Source organism: Panthera tigris, chromosome B1 (genome assembly GCF_018350195.1).
Source record: "Panthera tigris isolate Pti1 chromosome B1, P.tigris_Pti1_mat1.1, whole genome shotgun sequence".
In the NCBI taxonomy this organism is placed as follows: Eukaryota; Metazoa; Chordata; class Mammalia; order Carnivora; family Felidae; genus Panthera; species Panthera tigris.
The window spans coordinates 137541029-137565189 of NC_056663.1; the positions used below are offsets into that span (position 1 = coordinate 137541029).

The 24161-nt window shown below is 41.0% G+C and overlaps 1 protein-coding gene across 6 annotated transcripts in view; it reads left to right on the forward strand.

The window, feature by feature from the left end:
- The window catches only part of RASGEF1B (RasGEF domain family member 1B), a 648732-nt gene that overhangs the window by 175873 nt on the left and 448698 nt on the right, over nucleotides 1–24161 (forward strand). For 3 of the 6 annotated variants that reach the window (XM_042984294.1, XM_042984298.1, XM_042984302.1), the window contains one exon: nucleotides 18924–18971. In XM_042984294.1, coding sequence (XP_042840228.1) covers nucleotides 18924–18971 — 48 coding nt within the window. Of the gene's footprint in view, nucleotides 1–18923; nucleotides 18972–19130; nucleotides 19246–22145; nucleotides 22225–24161 lie in introns of all 6 variants that reach the window. The other 3 variants (XM_042984295.1, XM_042984296.1, XM_042984299.1) reach the window with 2 other exon arrangements.

Below are 24161 nucleotides of genomic sequence, written 5' to 3' on the forward strand. Positions count from 1 at the left end.
AGTATTGACAACCTGTGTCGTAGAAAAATAATGGTGCCCTGCTTATATATAATCTCTGTTTGTGAAATCTCTGCATAGGATTCTGTATAGACAAGTGCAGCGTTGTGTCTGGAACTTTGTATTTCTTGTATTTTATTCATTTATAAATAATACAAAGGCTATCCAGGATCTTATTTCTTTTTACCACAACCATCCTTCTTTAGACCAGTATAATATATGACTGTGGAAAGAGAAATGGAATTAGTCCCCACATTTTTGAACCCCCTTTGCTTATTAAGTGTCACAAAATAAGACATGAAAAACAAAAGAAACATGAAGGTGGAAATATTTTTAACTGAAAAATAGGTGAAATAACTAAACATTAAGGTAAGTACTCATTGATTTACCAAATATTACATTCAAAAGGCAATCTGCCTGCTTGACTTCTCTCCTGAGATGCCTCACAAACTTTTCAAAAGTCTATATTCTAAATGGAGCTCTACATTTTCTTCTCTGAACCTGTCCCCCTCCCCCTCCCCCCCCCCATCTCCAGTTTCCCCAATTTCCACAAGTGTTCAGGCTGGAACTCTATGAATTGCTCCTGATACACCTCACACTCATTTTACAAGCAAGTTCTGTTGACACATACGTACAAGCAAGTGATTCTGAAATGTCTTTAGTCCATCTGCTTTATCCACAGACATGGCCATTTTCTTTCTTTTTTTTTTTTTTCAATGTTTATTTTTTTTGGAGAGACAGAGCACAAGTAGGGGAGGGGCAGAGAGAAAGAGAGGGAGACACAGAATCTGAAGCAGGCTCCAGGCTCCTTGCTGTCAGTGCAGAGCCTGATGCAGGGTTCAAACCCATGAACCATGAGATCATGACGTGGGCCAAAGTCAGACACTTAAGCAACCAAGCCACCGAGGTGCCCCCATTGCCATTTTCTTAGTACAAGGCATTCTTTTGTTCACCTGAACTACTGTATTAGTATCCTAACTGGCCTCTTGTCTTTAACTTGTGTATCCTCCTATCTATTATCCACCCAGAGATAGGAAGGATTTAAAAAAAACCATCAGACCATTTTTGCTCCCTGGTTATAATTCATCAATACCTTCCCATTGTACTTGGAGCAAAATCTAAAATCCATATAAAGTCTACACAAAGGGCTACAAAGTCTTGTATGATATGCCTTCTGCCTCCTTCTTCAACCACGCGGTTTCTGTTCTTTAGCCAGCACTGATCTGTTTGTTGAACACATTGTGTACTCTCTGCCATAGGGCTCTGCTGCACCTCTGAGTGCCCAGTATTCACATAGCTCTCCCATTTTCCATCCTGTAGGTCTTGGCTCAAATGTCACTTCTTCATAGGTCCTTGCCTCATAGGTTTCTCTTGTTATTTTCTTTCTGAGTTTCTTATTTCATTTATAATACATAATACAAATTTGTAATTATTGTTTATCTGTTTGCTTATGTATTTCTTTCTTCCCATTCCATATGTAAACTCCATAGAACAGAGACAATTACTTGTAAACAAGTTCCTTGCCCAGGTCTTGCACACAGTAGGTAACCAGTAAGTAGTTGTTGAGAGAATCATCTTAGAATTCACTGCCCCACAGAAAATTTGAAAATAATAGTTGATTTCCCAGGCACCCCATGAAAGTTTACTTATTTCAAGGATGCAATTTATCCATGGCTCTGGGATTAGCAGCCTGAGTTATGGGTTCTATGGATTCATAGCAGGGGCTATGCAGTGGGATTCAGGAAAAGGAGAAGGAATGATTTGCTCTCACTTTCTTACATACAGATTTAGCTGTAAGCTCAGTTATGAAACTGAGAAAGTTTGTCTTCAGCATCTTTATACTTCCTTTCCTGAAGACTTTATTTCAGCTGCTGTAAGGGGCAGAAATCCATTCAGGAAAGGCCAAGAAAGAGGAGATTAGATAATGGGTAACCAAGGATAGGAACTCGATCTCACAGAAATAGGAACTGGGAAGCCAGTGAGACATACAAGATATCCCCAAATGGCATGATTGACAAAGTAAGAAGAGAACAAGGGGAGAGTAGAGGTAGAGGCCAAGGGAAGCGATTCAGGAGAACAGAGATGTTAGTGTCAGGAGCTGCAGAATGGTCAGGTAAATGAGGACTGCAATTTGGCATTTAAGAAGATCATGATGACTGGGGTATAGAGCAAGGTGGCAGTTGGTGGGGGGGGGAGGGTCTGAGATACAGAGTAGTAGGCAGTTACCTCCCAATTTCACCTAGAGCTGCTCCTGCACGAAGGAGTCTCATTTAGGTCTGTTTGAATACTTTGTTAGCAGCTCTTGGAGAGGGTTTGTTGAAGAAGGAGGTTGAAGCTCTTGGCTTAAATGAAGGTTCTGGATTATTTATGGATTTAATTTATCCCTGTGATCCATGTCCCCAGTTGACACAGACTATTAAGAGTTAGCTGCATTCTTTTCTCCTTGAAAAAGTAGGAAGAATATTTAATCATAACTGCGTTGCACTAATACAGATTTTAATAAAACTGGGCTGAGCTAGGACTGGGAAATTGCATAAGTGATTGGAGAGCGAACGTTCCTCTGGGTGCACTCTGTGCACTGGCATAATTCTTAGGATTGAAATACAGTATTTAATCCAAAGAGAACACAGCGTTTTCATAAATGCAGTTTAAAGTGCATGTGAACACATGCAGCACACATGAACAGAATATTCTGGGAATTTTAAGCCTCCCTATAACTTGGGTAAAACTTAAAAGCACATCTGTGATGAATTTGATAGCATGTTCATTTAAATTAGTTTACTTTCTGTGGAAATCAAGGTAACGACTATTGACTGAACCCCTCCACCCCTTGTACATACTCAGTCTTTCTTTGAGTGTAAGAGAGAGGGCCTGAAGAATTATTGCCATCTGGAGCTTAGAGATCATCTTGTACAGCTTCTCCATTTTGCAGTGAAGCAACCGGGGGGATGGCTAACAGAGGAGAAATGACTTGTCCAAGGTGCCTAACTGTTTTAATGCCAGAGCTAGGAAAAGAACTGAGTTTAGGGTACTTGCTATAGGGCAGAAACCACATTACTACTAATGTTAGCAATAAAAAAGCGCAATCCTACCAACTCTTCTAACTCCTCTCTAGATAAATATCTCTAACCCTGCCAGAGTTTTCTTTCCAAAAAGAAATCCAATTATGCAATTCCTACTTATGTAAAAGTCTTTAATGGCTCCCCACTGCCTATGGGGCAAGGTCCACACTCTTTTGAATAATAGCCAGAACCCTACCTATTTCTATGGTCCAATGTAACTACCTCCTGCCCTTCAAGCTCTGCCTTTCAGACTTAGCATCCATGTGCGGTCACAGAATCATAGCCTCATACTTTTTCACAGTCTCTGCCTGAGCTTCTTCCAGTGCTTCACATTGCCTGTTTATCTTCCAGACTCAGCCTAAGCACCACTACCTCCCAGGAGCCTTCCCACACCTTCTCCCTTTGTGTTCCCTTTCTACGATTTTGCATTTCTGTTAGAATACATGCCACATGGACATTATTTACTTGTATGTATGACCATTGCACTAGGGAATCCTTGAGTTCAGAGAGAATATCTTACCATGTTTACATTCTGAGTGCCCAATGCCTGGAATGTCTAGGTGCTCAGTAAATGCTTATGGAATTGAATCAAACAACAGCAACAACACATTCAGATAGTTGTGACCCCTAGTAGAAAATTTAGGTAAGATTATCTGTGAGCCCTTACATTTGAAACTGCCCTACTTTGTCCACCTCTTCCATCTATTGTCTATAACCTTACAGAGAATTTGGTTGAGTTGCTGTTCCCCAGGGATACTGTCTGCGTTTATTGCTTCCCCATGCCCTGGTAAGTGGCATTGACCCTGCTTGGCAAGCCCATCCTCCTTGTTTATTTAGAAGTTACTGACTACCTGTATGTCTGATATTGTACTGGTCTTTTTACCTGTCCAAGTAGGACTCTACTATTCAGGCTATCCAAGTCTTACACTTGTGTCTTCTGACCAATGGTCTCAGCCCTCTTTACTATGTTAGCACTTCCTATAGGTACTGTGTATTTGACATGTGATAATATGTACTACCTTCTTTGGTTTTTTCATTCCGGGCATATTGACCTACCCAACTAAAATATGACTCTTGAAGGTAAGAACTGTATCTTCAGCTCCTAATTTTATGAATCACCTTGGTAGTTGTTGGCCAATGGTTGAAAGGACTAAGGGAACTATTTTCTAGTGAAACTCTAATTTTTTTTCAATGTAGCTTTTATTTTATATTTTAAGTATTTTGCTTGAATGTTTCTTTTGCTACATAGATTCCAGCAAAGGATAGTCTAGTATCGGTCAGTATTTTTTCATCGAGTACCCAGCACTCTCTAAGATCTATTTTTATTGAGATATAATTGATAAATTACATTGTATTTGTTTCAGGTGTACAATGATTTGATATTTGTATATATTATGAAATAATCACTGCAGTAAGTCTAGTTAATATATATCACCATACATGGTTACAAAATTTTTTTCTTATGATGAAAACTTTCAGTGAATAAGTGCCTACTATGTGTTTTCTACTCTCTAAGCAACTTTCAAATCTGCAATATAGTATTATTAACTATAGGCATTATGCTGTCCACTACATCCCCATGAATTATTTATTTTATAGTTGGAAGTTTATACTTCTTTTTTTTCTTTCTTCTTTTTTAAAAGTTTATTTATTTTGAGAGAGAATGTGAGTGTGCACAGGGGATGGGCAGAGAGAGAGGGAGAGAGAATCCTGAGCAAGCTCTATGCCATCAGCACAGAGCCTGACATGGGGCTTGAACTCATGAACCCTGAGGTCATGACCTGAGCCGAAATCAAGAGTCAGACGCTTGGGGTGCCTGGGTGGCTCAGTCTGTTAAGTGTCTGATTTCAGCTCAGGTCATGATCTCGTGGTCCGTGAGTTTCAGCCCTGGGTCAAGCTCTGTGCTGACAACTCAGAGCCTAGAGCCTGCTTCAGATTCTGTCTCCCCCTCTTTCTCTGCTCCTCCCCTGCTTGCATGCTTGCACTCTCTCTCAAAAACAAACAGACATTAAAATAATAATAACAATAATAATAATAATAATAATAATAATAATAATAATAAAAAGCCAGACGCTTAACCAACTGAGCCACCCAGGTACTCTGGAAGTTTATACTTTTGAACCACCTTCACCCGTTCCCCCCACAGACTGCGGCAACCACTAATCTCTTCTCTGTATCTGTGAGCTCAGGCTTTTATTTTGTTTTGTTTCCTTTTGTTTAGATTCCACATATACTAGTGAGACTATTTAGTGAGGCAAATAGTATTTGTCTTTCTGTGTATGGCTTCTTTCACTTAGCATTATACCCCCAAGGTCCATCCCTGTTATTGCAAATGTCAGGGTTTCCTTCTTTTTTATGGCTGAATCATATTACGTGTGTGTGTGTGTGTGTGTGTGTGTGTGTGTGTGTGTGTATGTATGTATGCATAACACACGCACACCACATTTTCTTTATTCATTTAGACCCTATGATTTTGCTATTGGAATCACCTGAGTGTGTTTGTGATGATGCTATGCAAGAAGGCAGGTCCGGATGGCTGTGGTCAGGGATTCTGGAATTGAAGAGTGACTTTTGGAAGCATAATTGTCTGAGTTCATTAAAAGTAAATCTCCCAGATGGGAAGACTAGATCATGTAAAGATTTCCTCAAAGTGCAGTGATTTATAGAATTAATACAATAGCAATTAAAATCTGGGATAGAGAGAAGAGTTTATCTGAGGGAATAAATAAAATTTACAAAGGAGTTTTTTTTTTTATTAAAAAAATTTTTTTTAACGTTTATTTATTTTTGAGGCAGAGAGAGACAGAGCATGAACGGGGGAGGGTCAGAGAGAGACGGAGACACAGAATCTGAAACAGGCTCAAGGCTCTGAGTAGTCAGTACAGAGCCCGACGTGAGGCTCAAACTCACGGACAGTGAGATTGCGACCTGAGCCAAAGTCGGATGCTTAACCGACTGAGCCACCCAGGGGCCCATGGAGTTTCAATAAAAGTGTATTTGAGAGGCTATTTCTATCAGATTTTAAAGCAAAAAAAGTTGTAATAATTAAAATATTTTAGTACTCATCCACAGATTGGAAAATAAATTACTATTTTGTTGATTTGATGTCTGTGTGTATGTTTGATATAATGTATATGTAAAAAATGCCTATAACCAGTACCACCCTGCTCCTAGTCTTTCTTGGAGCTAGCAGTGGAAAAAGCCTTGCATATGCCTTTCCTTCTCCCCTTCCCAGAGGCAGTAGGAAAAGAAACTGGATTATCCCAAAATAAAGGCATTGGGAAGTGTGTCACAAAACCATGGCCCTTTCACATAAAAAAATTTTAACTATATGATTCCAGAGATAACATAAAAACAGTGGAAACGGCCAGATTTTTTTCCCTGTAAATATTGTTGAAATGACCAAGTAGCAATTGGGAGGGAAAATCAGTGCAAACCATCTAATAAGATAAATACCAAATGAAACACATAAAAATCGAACCACAGTCCAGCATGAAGAAAGTGATTTCAAGAGTTATCAAACTCTAGAAGGGATATATATTTTACAAGCTTGGGGTTTAGGCAGGGGCTTAATGGTGACTTCATAGCACATAGAGGCCTGTAGTAATTGTACTGACTCTGTCCAGCACCGTGTCCCTAACAGCATCTGGCACATAGTAGGTTCAGTAAAAGCTTGCAGAATGTGGGTGTGCATGGATGTTTGAGGCAATGTGTAGACCCTTCCATCTGATAAAGTGTGAGAGTTCTCTGTGTGCTTGTTCTCGTCTTGGCTCTCTGAACCCTGAAGAGAGGAGATGAAAAGACCCCATAGGGCCATCAGGCACCACTTCTGCTGCTTGAGGGCTGTGCTGTTCTTGTTCAGTGGGATGAAGGTGCAGACAAGGAGGAGATCCTGGAACCATAGAGAAAAAATAAAGCTCTCTCAAGGATATAGGATAGGGAGTGGGTTGAGGGGGAGACTTAGTGAATTTCTAAATGCTCTTTAAGTGATCTCAATCCTCTTCCTCTTTTGTGGCGGCAAATAAAATGATTGCCTCTCCTGCATCATGTCTTTCTCTATGTACAAAATAGCTAATAGAGGGCTGCAAACTGAAAAAAGAGTTCCTTCTTCTGGATTTTTGTTGGTTTTATAACTGCTTGAATACAGGGATCAATAAATAGACTCGTTGCACTATAGTAACGCCTTGTTTACTTGTCTGAGTTCCTTCCAGAAGGCAGGCCTTTGTCTGTTTGATTCACCAGTGTATCCTCTGCACTAAGCTTATGCCTATTTTAGAGTAGAAACTTGAAAACGTGTGTCAAATGAATGAATAAGGGCCTACTGTGTGCCTTCAGAGAGCTGTAAGTGAAGACCTGTAAGACACAGCCTTTGCCTTGGAATTTATCATGTAAAAATATCTGGTCTTTATTAGTGTTTTCCTTGGGGCGCTGTGTTTTCAAGGAATGCTCAGTGTGTGAATTCTACACCTTAATTAGCTTTGGAGACATACGGATCCAGAATACATTATAATCATTTGTCTCGGCCTTATTCGTGCACTGGGTTCATCATTGTTTTATTTTGAGCACAGCTCCTTCTTCCCCTCTCTACTGTAGAGTTATTAATAGTAATCGGAGCTTCCCGGCGTCAGTCAGCGGCATGCTGAAAGGGATGTTCAAAAGAGATAGGAAGGATTCATCTCCCAAGTAATTTGTATGCCAGAGAGTACCACTCCTTAGAAATCCTGTTCTCTGTAGCTGACACGGTTCACGAGAGGGCTGGCGTGGAGCAGTGAGCCACGGCAACCAGAGTAGACAGGGAAAAACTGGAGCCTAGAGCTAAAGCCCTCCCCTATCCCGGGGCTGAACAGGTGCTAAGGGGGGTTGCCTGGTAGAGGCACCAGCTGGCTGTGGGAAGAAAGAACAAGGCAGATCGGCGGACCAGGGAACCCAGGTGATCACAGGGCGGTCCTAGCAGAGGCTCTGAATGTAGAAAGCAGATAGCAAAGCATATGGGAGATGATTAAGTGGAGTGGTTGAGAAGGGCAGCTTTTGAAAGCAACCCAAGTGTCTCTCAGTGGATGAATGGATAAGCAAAATGTGGTGCGTACATACCGTGGACTATTATTCAACCTTAGAGAGGGAGAAAATCCTCATATGTGCCACAGCATAGATGAACCTCGAGGACATCATGGTAATGAAATAAGGTGGTAACAAAAAGACAAATACTGTATGATTCCACTTACTTGAGGTTCCTCAATTAGTCAAATTCAGAGACAGAAAGTAGAATTGTGGCTGCCAGCGGCTAGGGGAGTTGGGGAATGGGGAACTGTTTAATGGGTGCAGAGTTTCAGATTTGCAAGATGACAAAGTTCTGGAGATTGGTTGAACGATATTGTGAATGCAGTTAACATTATTGAACTGTACACTTAAAAATGGGTGGTACGGTAAATTTTATGTTATATGTATTTTACCATAACTGAAAACTTAAAAAAAATCAGAGATAAAATAAAGAAAACAAGAAAGGCGTCTTTGAACACAAACTGAGTCCAAATCCTGGCACAGACACTGACTAGATGAGTGCCTTTGGGCAAATCAGGTAACTTCTTTGGGCTTTGGTTTTCTTTTTAATATAGGGGTGACAGTTATAGTACCTATTCTTTCGGCTTCTTGCGAGGATTAAATGAGATACCGTATGTAAAGTCCATGGCACTTAAAAGAGCGCAATGGTGTTCGTTTTCACCATGATTATCAGGAGAATGTGTAACAGTTCAAGTATATAAGCAGGTGGTTTGCTTTAGGATGTCTGTGAGCATTCTATGGGCATGGAGTTCCAGATTCAGATTGAGGGACATGACTTCAGTTTGTAGTGTGACCTATAAAAAGCAAGGTATAGCCCCATGCCAGGGTCAACAAATACTTATGGAGTACATACTAGCGGCCAGGTGCTGCTTGAAGGGTAGGGAGACAATAACGTGATCTCACTCACAGTATGGTGAGTATGTTGTCAAGTTTTTAAGGTGAAAATCCAGTTATTTTATCTGGATACATGATAGGCACTTAGTATTAGGTATATTACAGAAGCCTGGTCAGTTATTAGAATTATGGCACCGCAAGACAAGGATTGGATTTACAACTAGAGTAACTTTACGTATTGAGATTTTTCCATTTGCCAGTGACAGAAATCGCAAGTCAACATAGCTTGAGCACAAATTTTAATGTACTGCTTTACAAATGGAAAATCTGGTAGTATACCTGACTTCAGGCGTGGCTGGACCCAGGTGTTCTAATGATGTTGGAAATCTATCTCTTAGCGAGTCTTCACTCTGCTTTTCCCTGTATTGGCGTCATCCTTAGGCAGTTCATCATGATGGTGGTAACACAGCCAGTAATGCTGCTTGGTTTCTATTCTGTCAACTTAACCCTCCTGTTCTTCCTCTTTCTTTTCCTTTAATTTTTCCCTTTTTTTCTTCTCTCTTCTGAACTATTCCATCCAAAAAGCCATTAAGTGGGACTGAGCAAGCTAAGAGTCTTTGCTGGGGGGCAGGGGTGGGAAGCTGTGGTGGCACAGAGCAGGGTGTTCGAGCCCAGCAGGGGTGAGAAGGGTGCCCACATGGGAGTGATGAAGCCCATTTTGGGTAAGGAGAGCATTCCAGCAGAGGGTGATCTTGGCAGCACATCCTGGGAGAAGGGCTGCTCAGTGTTTTGTGTCAAAGCCCGTGTGAGGTGAGGATAGTAGTCAGTGCAAGTAGTTGGAGATCAGGAAGGATGAGGAGCATGCTCACAATGGAGGGCCTGGCGTGGAGCCCAAGGCGGGTGAGGAGGGTGCCTGTGAAAGGGGATATCCCAGAACAAGGTGTCAGAGCCTGAGAAGGGTGAGGGGGCTCTCCCTGTAGGGTGGAGTGGCTTGGGAAGAGGTGTGCAAGTCCAGGCATAGCGTGAAGGGCTTTCACAGGGGAGCCAGGTTCTCACTGTGAGAGAAACGTGTTTCAGATATGAAAGGGAGAAAAATAAATGCAACCCTGTTAGATTGGATTGAAATTTTATTTTTCACTCTCTGATCAGTAGGTAGATATAGATAAATAGATAGATGTAGAAACAAATATAAATGTAAATGTGTATGTATATGCGGTAGTGGTGTGTGTGTATCTATGTACCTATGTTTCTAGATACTATTATTCACTAAAAGAAGCCAGGGATTCCTGGGGAAATAGTTGAGTGAAGGGCTGGGGCAGGGAAGACCCAAGTTGAGCCTGGAACATTTTGTGCATGAAAGCAAGGAAGGGCTAAAGAATGCGAGACATACGTTAAAATGACTCAGGAGCAGTGTAAAGGGCTCCCACTGGCCACACATGGGACAACTTGAGCTTCAAAATAAATAATGATAGCAACAGGTTAATGCCCACTGAGTAAAATCAGGGAAGCCTGAGTTGAAATTGACACAAATTGAAAGTTGATGGCTGTGAAAAACGGATATGTATGTACTATCATCGCAAACTGTTTACTAATTACAATGGGAAAGGAATGTGGAGGTGACGTCTCCTAACAAAAGACTGAAGTGCTGGTATTAGAGGTGTCCCATAGTCCCTCCAGGTCCACTTGTGACGTCTTCTTTCTGCTCCTCCCAGGGAGGCTGGCCTCTACTGACCTTCACTCCCTTGTCCTCTGGTTTCTACTTGGGTTTGGCCGATGGACAGTGGCACCAGGTGATGAGAGGGTAAAGGGCTAAGTTGTCTGGCTCCTTGCTGGCTGGGCTGCAGTCTGGCAGTCCTGAGCTTCAGCAGTGAGCCTTCTCTGACATCTGCAGCTCTCACTCCTGGCACAAAACCCTCCCCTGGGCCCTGTTGGGGCAGCAGTGATAATCATTTGCCACTGTTGTTAGCTGGAGTGAGTCCCCATTCTTTACCGATTTCCCTTAATCCTGTCTTCACCTCTGTATAACATCCCTTCGTTAAACCCTCTTCAGGGCGCTCCCTGTTTCCTGCTGGGAGCCTGACTAATACAGCGTTATAGTATTATTAGCAGAAGGAAGGGCAAACGGTAACAGCAGATGTCCACGGCAACTGATGCTGACCCGCCATTGCTCCTAGATTAGAACGTCCAGTCATCTCCCCTATAGATAGGATTGGGCCCCCAGATGTCAAGTGACCCGGGGTGTGGAAAGAGAACAACATCAGAGCAGCAGCTCAGTGACCAGAGAGAAATTTTGTCCCAGTCATGTATACAGATAGTCCTCTAAAAGGAAAGACTCCTTAAATTTATGTGGGAGAGTCAGATACTTTCCCCTTGCCTTCAATCAAGGAGGTGGTATCCCTCCTTACCTTATGAAAGAATCACAGTTCACAATGTCCTGGGCCTTTTGAATTAAACTGTCCTTGTGATTTCTTCCAAAGACGATCAAATAATAAAACAACCCAAAGGTCACGGCATTATCGTCTTTCAAGACTGTGCAGTCTTGACTATACCATTAACACTGGACAAATCATAAGTGGCAGACGTTCTTATTTCTGGAAACTTTCCGTTTCAGCCACTCCTTCTTGTGTTGTTCTGGGAAGCAAGCACAGACAAGGACATGGAGTAGGCTTTCTTAATGTCAGATCAGCTCAGAGGTGTCCTTTGTTCCAGCCTCTGAACATGGAGTGACACTTTGGAGTACAGCCTGCTAAGAGAGCAGGCAAGCACTCCCATGAGTTATTGGGTTGCTAAGCACCCCATTTGCAGAGTGATCCCATTAAATTACCCTGTAGCTCCAATTAAGGGAACTCAGACCAGAGTCCATATTTAAGAGTGCTCCCTTGTCAGTTTTATCCTGGGATTTAAATTGAATTCTTAATGTGGGTAGGGCAAACCGAAACATTTCCTAATTCTGCTAGATGTAGCAGAGGAATCATGCACAGGAGCCCCCTTTCCAATGTGGGCGGGGAAAATGGGTCATATCTGCTGGGAGAGATCACTTAAATTCCCTTTTGTTTTCCATTAAAGTCCTGCACACAATGTACTCAGTCACAACAGCGAACTTAGATGTCAGAATACTCATTTTCATAAATGGGTTTGGAAAACAGTCACATTCACCCCTTGCTGTTTTCAACTTTGGAGTAACTTTATAGAACACACTATTTTAATTACCACTGACTTACACGAGTTAGGTCAGAAGTCCAGGATAGGCTGGTATAATTGGATGGTAGAAGAAAATCCTGGATTTCTTTTATAAAGTTTTTTTTTTTTTTTCCTGTTGGTGCTTCGTGTGTGTGTGTGTGTGTGTGTGTGTGTGTGTGTATGTATGTGTATGTGGGGGTGGAGGGTAGGCCTCAGTACGTAGACTATTTTCACTTAAATGTCTTGCAGTTTACAATAAAATACCATGCAGATGGTCCCCAAGGTAGGCACACCCAATTTGTGAATGTGACTGGGGTACCAGTTACATAATCACCCTCCCCCAACCTTCCTCACCACAAAGCTTCTCTTCTCTCCCTCCCTTCTTGTCATTTGCTGGCTTCAAAACACAATCTTGGGGTCCTTGGCCACTGATACCAACTCAAGTCTGACTTGGGTGAATTTCTGATCCACTACCTCTTTTCCATAATATCCTTTCGTCCTCTTGAAGTAATTATGCATGCATTACAGTTTCTGTGTATTTTGTGATTTTCATTACTCTGAACTCTGCTCATTTTTCCTTGGGCAATTTTCTGATATAAATGGTAGTGTTTAAGACCATGAATCAGACAGACACGTTCAAGTCTTGGTTCTACCACTTACTAGCATTATGACTTTGGGCAAATTATTTTGCTTTCTGTGCCTCAGTCTTCCGATTGATAAAGTTGAGATAATAATATAATTATACTCATTTCTTAGCCATGTTATGAATATCATGTAAAACAATGTAAGTTGGATGGTGTGGCAGGAACACATTGTAAGTGCTTAAAAACATGATTTGCTGATGTCTGCTATTATCTTTGTTTCTTCTTTTTCTTCCTTGCTCTATCCTCTCTTTTCTAATTTTCCTCAAGTGTTTGAGAAATTTTTTTTCCTTTTTCCTTTCTTTTTTTTTTAATGCTTATTTATTTTTGAGAGAGAGAGAGACAAACGGAGCATGAACAGGGGAGGGACAGAGAGAGAGGGAGACACAGAAACTGAAGCGGGCTCCAGGCTCTGAGCTGTCGGCACAGAGCCCAACATGGGGCTTGAACTCACGACCGTGAGATCATGGCCTGAGTTGAAGTCAGATGCTTAACTGACTGAGCTACCAAGGTGTCCCAATTTTTTCCCTCTTTTGATGATCTTCCCCCATTTCTGTGTTCTTCAAGCTGAGGTACAGGTGACAATAGGCAGTAGTCATTCCCTAGTGAGGGCTGGCCTGGGCTCAGTGTCATCTGCTACAGGGAGCTACCTGACACCCTACTTTGTTTTTCTGCTAGTCTTTGCCTGTTTTTAGTCCTGAGTGACCCTATGGCTCCTAAAGATCAGAGTAGTGCTGGGGATACACTTGCATCAAGAAAAGCAAAACTATCTGCTTGGGAGGGGAGGGTGAGGGCATCAGACGTATTAGTAGTAAATAACATTTCTTGACATTTCTAACAAGGCCTCTTCAGAATTCCAGAATTTCTACCTTAGTCTCTATCCTCTTCAAATTAAATATGCTTTTTGATTCATTCAGTTTTTGAAGATACTGTTAGTGGGAAAAACAAAATGGTTTCTTAATTGACTTGATCATTTTTCTGCTTTGTATGACTGTTACAAAATAGTATACTATTTTTTATTGAAATTGTGTAGCATCTTAGTTATATTCAGCATTAAATAGGCCTTTGTGTTGTAGCCTGTAGAATTATTTCTATGGGGAAAATAAGCTCTAAGTCCTTAATACCTAACTAATGAAAGAAATCTTTAGAAGGCTACAGGTTTGTAAATGGGGGACTGAATGTATAGTATGATATGTACAATGCAGGTCAACTTTTACAAGGTCCAACCTCCATTCTGTCTAGATAAGACAATGACCAGGAGAGACCCAAAAACTCATTTAATATCAAATGAAAATGTTATTTCTCTGGAATTGGATTGGATTTTGTATTAGTCAAGGTTCTCCAGAGAAATAGAATTAGTAGGACACACACACACACACACACACACACACACACACAGAGAGAGAGAGAGAGAGAGAGAGAGAGAGAGAGAGAGAAAGAGAAAGAAAGAAAGAAAGAAAGAAAGAAAGAAAGAAAGAAAGAAAGAAAGGAAGAAAGAAAGAAAGAAATTAATGTATTAAAAGACTTGGCTCATGCAGTTTTGGAGGCCAAAAAGTCCCACAGTTTGCTATCTGTAAGCTGGAAAGCAAAGAAAGTTGGTGATATAATTCAGTTCGAGTCTGAAGGCCTGAGAACTAGGGGGTCAGTGGTATAAGTTCTGGAGTCCAAAGGTTTGAGAACCATGGCTCCTGTGTCTGAAGACAGGAAAAGCTGGATATCCCAGCAGAAGAAAAGAGAGAGATCATTTGTCCTTCCTTCTCCTTTGTGCTCCATTAAGAAGCCCAAGGGATTGGAAGATGTGCCCCCAGCTACCGTCCCCCCCCACTACACCCCCACTGGTGAGGGTGGATCTCTTTACTCAGTCAACTGAATGAAATGCTAATCTCTTTCAGAAACACCACACAGATACACCCAGAAATAATATTTTGCCAGCTATCTGGGTGTCCTTTAGCCCTGTCAAATTGACACATAAAATTAACCATCACAACTTTTAATCCCCTTTATAAATGAAAGCCTGTCCTTTAGCTCAGGTTTATTCTCATGGCTAAATGGAGTACAAAGTCTGAATCCATGGATGATGGATAGAATATGATATAAAAACCCAATTTCTAAATTTCTAAAAATATAAACAAACTCAGAATTTGTTTGCTTATGTTTTTAAGTTGGAAAGGTTGAAAAACTGTTGCAAAGCTACTTTTGGACTTGTTTGAGTAATTTACCAACATTCAGCCCGTTTCAATTATCCTTGCCCACCCACTGGTTCAACCAAATTAAGAATTTTAACACCAGGCATTTAAAAGGGAAAGGAAAAAGAGATTCATGTATTTGGATTCTTCAAAGAGAAAGTGAGAGGGAATTTGTGCCAGTTTCTGTATTTTCTTACTTCTCATCCCAAGTTACTGCTGTCCTTGGCAGGCAAGTCTTCCTCAACTTGTAGTTTGTGTACCATGTATCTATTTGAATTCCCTGGGGTGCTCATTAACATGCACATTCCTGGGGACCACCCAGAATTTCTGATTTGGAATTTCTGGAGTTGGGGTTTGGCAAATCGCATGGCTAACAGCCCCCCAAATGATCTTTATGAACTCTGAAGTTTGAGGACCGCTGATGCAGACATTCTGCCTTAGGATGTTAAGTGGTTGACAGTGAATGTGATGTTAATGGCCCCTTTTTACTCAGGATTTGGTTTTACTGGACCTCCACATTTTAGATTCTTGACTTTTTGAGGAGGATTTGTCAGGGTCTATGTAATATTAGTTTGTTGGGCTGCCATAATAAAATACCATAAACAGAGTGGCTTAAAGAACACAAATTTATTTTCTCACAGTCCTGGAGGCTAGGAGTTCCAGATCAGGGTGTTAGCAAGGACTGGTTTCTGGTAAGATCTCTCTCCTTGGCTTGCAGATGGCCGTCTTCCTTGTCTTTGCATGGTTTCCTCTGTTGGTGCATGTTGTCTGTGTCTTAATCTCATATTCTTTTTTTTTTTTTAATTTTTTTTTTTTTTAATGTTTATTTATTTTTGAGACAGAGAGAGAGCATGAACGGGGGAGGGTCAGAGAGAGGGAGACACAGAATCTGAAACAGGCTCCAGGCTCTGAGCTGTCAGCACAGAGCCCAATGCGGGGCTCGAACTCACGGACCGCGAGATCATGACCTGAGCCGAAGTCGGACGTTCAACCTACTGAGCCACCCAGGCGCCCCTTAATCTCATATTCTTACAAGTACATCAATCATATAGGATTAGGGCCCACCCACTGAACCTTATTTTATCTGACTTACCTCTTTAAAGGCTCTATCTCCAAATACAGTCACATTCTAAGGCATTGAGAGTTAGGACGTCAACAAATGAATTTGGGGGGAAGCAACTCACCCCATAATAGTCTAGATTTCAAACCGCTGTGTAAATAAGTGCAAGATGAACACTGCAGATTTATGATCAGGTTCCCTCCCCATTCTGGCTTCTGTCCATTGAAGGGATGCTTACTCCTGGTTGGTCTCTTTTTTTCTCTCCTCTAAGACAGCAGGAAGGAGGAAGGGACAATGAGACCTTGATTTTCATTGGCTCTGTTCTTCCTAAGCTCCATTTCTTTGAGTGTGGGAGAGTCTAATTACTGAGACTCAACTGCTTAAATGACTAAGAATGGTGGTTCTCAAAGGAAATCTGAGAAGCCAAACTCTCCTCATAAGTAATATTAAGATCTTTCCTTTTTTTTTTTTTTTTTTTTTTTTTGTTTTTGTTTTTGTTAAACTGGATGACATCTGCACTGATTGTGCAAGAGCAGGGCTGACCAGAACTGCTGGTGCTTCCACATGAATTGAGGCAGTAGCACCAAAGCTGTACTAGTAGTCATTATATAATTTCACCACAGTGCATTTGCATTGCAGGAAATAAAATGCCAGTTTCACTTAAAAATGCCCTTGTTGAAATAGTAAAAATTACTAGGTTTGCTATATTTCAGCCTTTGAGTACACCTGTTCTTAGGATGATAGGTGACAAAATGGGAGGTATGCATAAAAGTACTCTGCTGCATACAACTTCCAGTGGCTGTTTTGAAGGAAAGCACTGGTATGATTGAATTGTGAGCCAAAGTAGCCTCTTTTTTTCATGAAACACCATTTTAACTTCAAAGAACGAGTGATGAACTCTGGTTATATTCAGACTCGTGTGGCTGGCAGACGTGTTCACAGAAATGAATGAAGTGAGCCTGTCACTTCATGAAAAGCGACTGACAGTGTTTGTTGCCCATGATAGAATTCAAGCTTTCAAGTGAAAATTGGAATTTTGGAACACTTGTATCTGTTACTGTGAGCTTGATAGCTTACCAACATTTGAAGATTTTATACTGAGGTTGGTGATTAAAAAATGTGATTTCTTTCATATTACGTAATGAAATGTGTCAATATTTGGGAAACCTACATAATTCATGGAACCACTCTTTTCCAAATGAAATAATACATGATGCTACAAAATCATGTGTGGGTGAAAGATCTATGTGTGGGTTCAAGATAGGGGCACCTGGGTGGCTCAGGCGGTTAAGCATCCTCCTTTGGCTCAGGTCGTGATCTCGGGGTTCGTGGGTTTGAGCTCTGCGTCGGACTCTGCTGTCAACTTGGAGCTTGGCGCCTGCTTTGGATTCTGTGTCTCCCTCTCTCTCTGCCCCTCCCCCGCTTGCACTCTGTCTCTCTCTATCAAAAATAAATAAACGTTAAAAAAAAGTGCAAGATAGACCAGCAAATTCTTATGTAGCAGTTAGTTATATGATTTCAGATTCTTATTGCAACCAACCTTTAAGAAACTATAATTGTCAAGTTTTTGCATATTATCAGAGAAGAATATTCACTATTATCTGAATGGATTATTACAAATGCTCTTTCCTTTTTCAACCACATATCTGAGTGAGGCTGAAGTTTCTTTATTTAATGCAACCAAAAATATATTCTTATCAAAGTAGATTAAATGCAGAAGCAAATATGAGGATCTAGCTGTCTTCTATTTAAGCTAAACATTACTGATTTGCAAAAATATAAAGACATGCCATTTTCTGACTAATTGTTTTTGTATTTAGGGATAGACACAAAATACATAAATAAATTTTATTTATTTAACATGTAATGGGTTTTTCATTGCTATTTTAAAACAAATTGATAAATACACATTTAAAAAAAATTCTCAGTTCCAATTTCTAATACAGTGACTACCTATGCATGTAACCCAATAAACAAAGGCTCTTTGGGAGCCCCAATAATTTTTAAGAATGTGAAGGGATCCTGAGATCCAGCAGTGTGAGGACTACCAAATTAGACATTTTTCTAGCTGTATTGTGGTAATTGGTTTAGAGTTAACTTTGATTCATGGTGCAGTTAGAGCCAAATATATTCACTATCTGAATGCTAAACATAGTAAGGTGGACTTTTGCTTTTTTCTCATTGGGAGAAAAATCCTATTGGTATTCCATACCAAAGTAGTCTCATGCATAGATTAATGCTTGTTTTACCTTTCCTAATTCCAAATAAGATTAGATAATCATGAACCAACTGGAAAACAAAAAGTCTTCTCTAAGAACTAATGTTTGTGAGAGTTTTGTTTCAATGTAATGAAAATGTGTTTAAATTAGCAGAGAGCAAATTCTGCCCTATAGAAATGCACTTGGAAATCTTGCCATCAATGTACTATTTTCCTCATTCTGCTCCTGTTTTGTCCGTTTCCATTTTACAGAGCATTTGTGCCCTTCCCCTCCTCATCTTTCTTTCACACCTCTTCTTTTATTCATCCCCCCCCCCCCCCACCGCCTTTTTCCTTTTGCCTTATTACAGCTGGGGTTATTTCCTCACATGCTGCACTTTGTGGTTTCTGCAGCGTCCTCTAGGAAAGATGCTGAATCAGTCACTATGAGCAAGGCACTGACAAAGTGTAGGTACACCTTCACATTCTCAGCTCCAGACCTTCCACAGTCTTCTGTTCAACATGGGACTAAAATTCAACATGGAACTCTATGCTGTGCTTCCGTTCTTAGATTTCTAGAGTCTGTGAGGGAAGGATAGGGAAGAGGATTTTAACTTAAAACTTATACCTTCTAAAAGAAATGACTTCAGAATAAGTCCTGCTGTTTCACTGGGTGCTTCATAGATTTCTTTCTCATTTTTCCTCTAGTCCAAAAGTCACTCCCGAGTCGGCCTGAAATCAAGCACGAAGCAAAAGGTATGTTTTTTTCCCCTCTGCATCATTCTGTAAAAAATAATTATTTTGGTGGATGCTTTTATTTATTTTTTTAAAAGAGAATGATTTCTTTTTTGAAGGTAAGGATACTCCCAGAAACAAGGTATTTTGGAATTTTCATTTACTTTGCTTCTACAATAGCAAACCTGAAATGGGAGAAGAAATCCTTGAAATGAAATGGAACAAGAGAGATTCTGGAAACCCAGTGACAGAAGCTGAGAATTTCTCATGGCTTACAAGCAATTCTGAAAGCAAGGTCAGAAGATAATGTGCCAGATTCAGTTCTCGTATTTTTTAAGCCCTTGGCAATGAAGGAATTTGTTTCTATCTCAGTTCATGTGTCCACTAAACTTTATTCTCTCAGGATCTGTTATGGAGAATGACCCTCACCTATGACCTGTGGCGAATTGGCTAAAACATGAGCTCTGAGTTAGAAAGAATTGCTTTCAATCCCTGGTTCTGTTACTTTATTAGCTATGTGACCTTGGACACATTTGTACAAAGAAGATGATTGTACCTACTAGTGTAGTATATTCTAAGGATAAAATGAGATAACATATGTGAAAACACTTATATTGTAGTGCCTAGCACAAAATAGGCATTTAATTTTTAAAATCCTAATATTCTTTCATTGATACTTTAGATCAAAACAATAGAAAATTTGAAATTCCAAAATCTTAATCCTCAGACACACAGACATACACATTTACATATATTTAAATTATGTTAATTCCTGGTGATACATAGGGCGATGATATAAATAGATTTATTAGAATTTGGAGAAGTCCATGTTAAAAAATTATTCTAATGTCAATGTTTGAACTTGTTGGAGTACTTGCTGAACCTTTGAGGATAATGGACGAGTTAACTCAGAATACCTTTCTTGATGTTAATTGTTAGAGAAAAAACACTTCAAGAATGCAAAGCATCTAAGAGATGCTTAAGGAGATTAAAAGAGGTAACATCTGTGAAAGCACTAAGCCCAGTGCCTAAGTACATAGTAACTGTTTTTATTAGCAGAACATCATGTTGCTTGGGAAGAAGACAGGCAGACAGGGGTTCCAGCCCAGCCTCAACACTTACCTGCTGATAACAGCTAACACTGATAGAGCAAACACTGTGCTCCAGGTACAGTTCTGAGCACTTTCCAACGATCAACTTATTTAATACTCTCTACAGCCCTCTGACATAGGTGTTCGTGTATCCCCAGGGTCTGTTGGCAGAATGAAATTACACCAGTGATTTGAACAGAGAAAATTTAATATGAAGAACTGTTACCCGGTTGTAAAGTTGTTAACTAGGTAATGGGAAGAGTACAAAACATAGGGGAAGGAAAGAAAAATAAGAGAAAAACAGAAAGGGAGACAAATCATAGGAGACTCTTAAATATAGAGAACAAACTGAGGGTTGCTGGAGGGGAGGTGGGTGGGGAGATGGGCTAAATGGGTGATGGGCTTTAAGGAGGGCACTTGTTGGGAGGAGCACTGGGTGTTATATGTAAGTGATGAATCACTGGGTTCTACTCCTGAAACCATTACTACATGGCATAGAGCATTTTTGCCCTTGACTTGAATTTAAATAAATTAACAAAGGGGCATCTGGGTGGCTCAGTTGGTTAAGTGTCCGACTTTGGTTCAGGTCATGATCTCACAGTTTGTGAGTTTGAGCCCTGCGTCGGGCTCTGGGCTGACAGCTCAGAGCCTGGAGCCTGCTTCGGATTCTGTGTCTCCCAATCTTTCTGCCCCACCCTGCTCGTGCTCTGTCTTTCTCCCTTCTCTAAAAAATGAATACACATTAAAAAAAGTTTAAATAAACAAAAAGAAGACTATAGGGGTGGGGGTGGGGAGCAATTCCAGGAAGCAGGTATCACCCCCAGGGTGGAGGGAATAAGGCAAAGAGATTGGATTATGAAAACTTCTTAGATCTTTAGAGGAAGGGCCCCACAGAGTTGAGGTTCAGACCTCTGAGGAGCGGGTGCTGGCCAGCATGCTGTGAGTCTGCACATGTGGCCAGACTGGACTCAGTGGCTGTGCAGGAAGCACAGAAGGATAATGCTGCTGGTGTGAGGCCCAGAGGAAGCACAGCTGAGGGAGCAAGTTCCTTCTTGCTTCTCCCCCTCTGCACCCCCTCTAGTGCTTCTCACTGGCAGAACTAACAAGAAGCCAGCTGACTGTGCAGGAATGTGTTTCTCAGAGCCCCAGGCCTAGATCACAAACCAGGTTACAGAAAGAAGGGTTTGGAGATGAGAGATAATAATTTAGCAACTGGTACCATTATTAGTTCCTTTTCGTAGATGAGGAAACAGAGGCAGAGATGTGTTAAGCTCTGTTTGCCTGGTGTTGTGCTCTGAGTATTTGTGCCCCCCTCAGATTCAAATCGGAATTTGATGATATTAGGCGATGATATTAGGATGGGGGACCTTTGGGAAGTGCATGGGTCATGAGAGCTCTGCCCTCATGAGTAGGATTAATGCTCTTATAGAAGAGACCCCACAGAGCTTCCTTAGCCCCTCCTCACAGCAAGATGTGTGCAACACAGTGAGATGTGAGCACACGGGCACCCTGATGTCAAGCTTCCAGCCTCCAGAACCATGAGAAATAAATTTCTGTTGTTCATAAGCTACCCAGCCTGTGATATTTTGTTATAGCCACCTGAATGTACTAAGACACCCATCTAGAATGAGGCTGGTCAGAAATTAAACCTAGCCAACCTGGCTCCAAAATTTATGCTTTTTAAGTTCTTGTACAAGTAACCATGGGCAAAAACACTCCAAGTCTTATTTTTAAAATCTACAAAATGAGGGGCACCTGGGTGGCTCAGTCGGTTAAACGTCCAACTTCAGCTCAGGTCACGATCTCATGGTTCATGGGTCTGAGCCCCATGTCAGGCTCTGCACTGAGAGTGCGGACGGAGCCTGCTTGGGATTCTGTCTCTCCCTCTCGCTCTCTGCCCCTCCCCTGCTTGCACTCTGTCTCTTTCTCAAAAATAAATAAATGTTTGAAAAAAAAATCTACAAAATGAGAATTATAATTCCCAACTTCTGGGGTTGTTCTAGGGATTAAATAATATAAATGATGTGCTTATTGTATTTCTAGTACATAGTAGGTTCCTAATATTAGCTCTTGCTAAATATGGCATTTCTCTTGTTTTGAGTAGAGGGACCTCATTTTGCCTCAGTGACTCTATGTGCAGTTTCGAAAGGATTGCTCTTGGCCTTGGGGCGATCCCATCTACAGTGAGTTGTTCATTTAGTTGATTATCGCTCCAGGTTAGCATGTGTAAGTGTTTATGTCAGAAAGTGAACAGCAGAGAGAATTTAATACTGGAGCTTGACCAATGGAGGTTTTATTGATGATGTCCTTAAAAATCAGAATTTATTAGGGGTGCAACACGGCACTGAATTAGTCTTTCAATTCAGATTTTAAGAGGTGGGGGAAATCACTGAATTTATTTATTCATTCTTTGACACAACAGTTATTCATTGGGTACCTAATTGCACCAAACATTATCTAGGAGTGGTATCCAGGAGTGATATAAACAGAGAACAGACCCTGCCCTAGAGACTGTTTCTTCCAATCTGGGGGGGGGGGGGGGAGGGGGGAGGGGCATGTGATGCATCAACCCAGATGCTTATTCTCACTCCTTGTTTTTGACAGGTGTATATGGGTGTATCTTTCTTGTTATCATGCTATCATGTGGGTAAAATATCTATTGGGCCTACTACAGAGTTGACTAGTACCCAGTGGAGATTGTGTGGTGGTAGAGAGGTGTTAGGGAGGGCAACTGCCTCTTCCAAAGGACAGTCGTTCAATAACTGGGGAAGAGGTGAGTCTCAGAGCAGACTCAGGGGCTGAGTGGGAGAGGCCGGGAGGCAGCAGCACTGGAAAGCTCTTGGGCTTCTGGTGGGAGGTCATACAATGTTTGTGTGCAGGGATAGGAGAGTTAAGGGCTCCAGGCCTGGTGCTGTGATGCTGTATGGGCCCTTTTGTCCTTGCATGATTGATAGACTGGGGGACAGGACCTGGGAACAGGCAAGGCCTCAGAGCCCTGGAAGCAGCTGAGATAGTATCAGGAACCTCTCCCATAAAAATTGGGTTGTTTTTATGTTTTATTTCCTCTCTGTGTTTACTTTCTGTCTGCCTAAAAGTGCCATATATCCTGGTATCCCTAAGGAACTAAGGGAAGGGCTTTATATATGAGCTTTGGCCAGAATTTTAAGGCGAAGCTGTCGTGGAGGCTAGCATGGTAGCCATTCATTTGGCAAGTAAATACTCTGTTACCCCAGTGTGGAATGTCAGTGAGCGAGGCTGAAATAAATAGAAGACTCTTTTGTCTCTTTCCCACAAAACTTACTTTCCTACTCCCCAGTTATCTTTTCAAGATTAATAACAATATTAGTAATAGAAATAGCATACAATCAGTGTTCTGGTTGCTTTGCAAACATTCCGTGGTTGCACTGTTTTCATTCGATTTTAATCAGAAAGAAAATTGAACTGCCAAAGCCTAAGGTTAACAGAGTGTTTTAAATATTTTGTCTCCTGCCCAAACATTTCTCTGGTGTTCAGGGATCTTGAGTTTACTACATATATCCTTTTTTCTATTAAAACCATCTCTGCAGATCTGATAAATAAATTCACAGTAAGTTACACTTGAATTATGTGGTTTAAAGTCTAATCTCTCCTAAGAGTATTTGCATTTTAATAGGTGATAGAGCTAATGAAATGGAGTTGAAGGGGTAGAATTTTCTGGCATTAGCAAGGAGGGAACAATTTTGGGTTGGTAGAAAGATCTTATCCTTGCTTCTAAAATTACATCGTTTACCTGTAAGATGGATTCTGGAGGATATATTAACTGATTAGATGATCTAGGGTCACAAATGTATACAGTGGGTGGTGAGTCAGTCCTCTAATTTGGAGCATTGAGGTTGGCATTTTGTTGCTCAGCCCATGATCATCTCTTCCTCCCACCCCATTCCCCACCCACCTCCTTATTTATGAGCATAATGTCCATCCTTCCCACAGAACTATTACTTTCCTCCAAACAAAAATTGTGTTTTGTTAGTATTTGTACCTTTCCTCTACCTCCTCCTCTATGGTGCCTAGTGTCTGAGAGCTTTCTAAATGTTTATATCTGAGTAAACCTGAGTATATTTAAGTAAACCATGTTATGGAC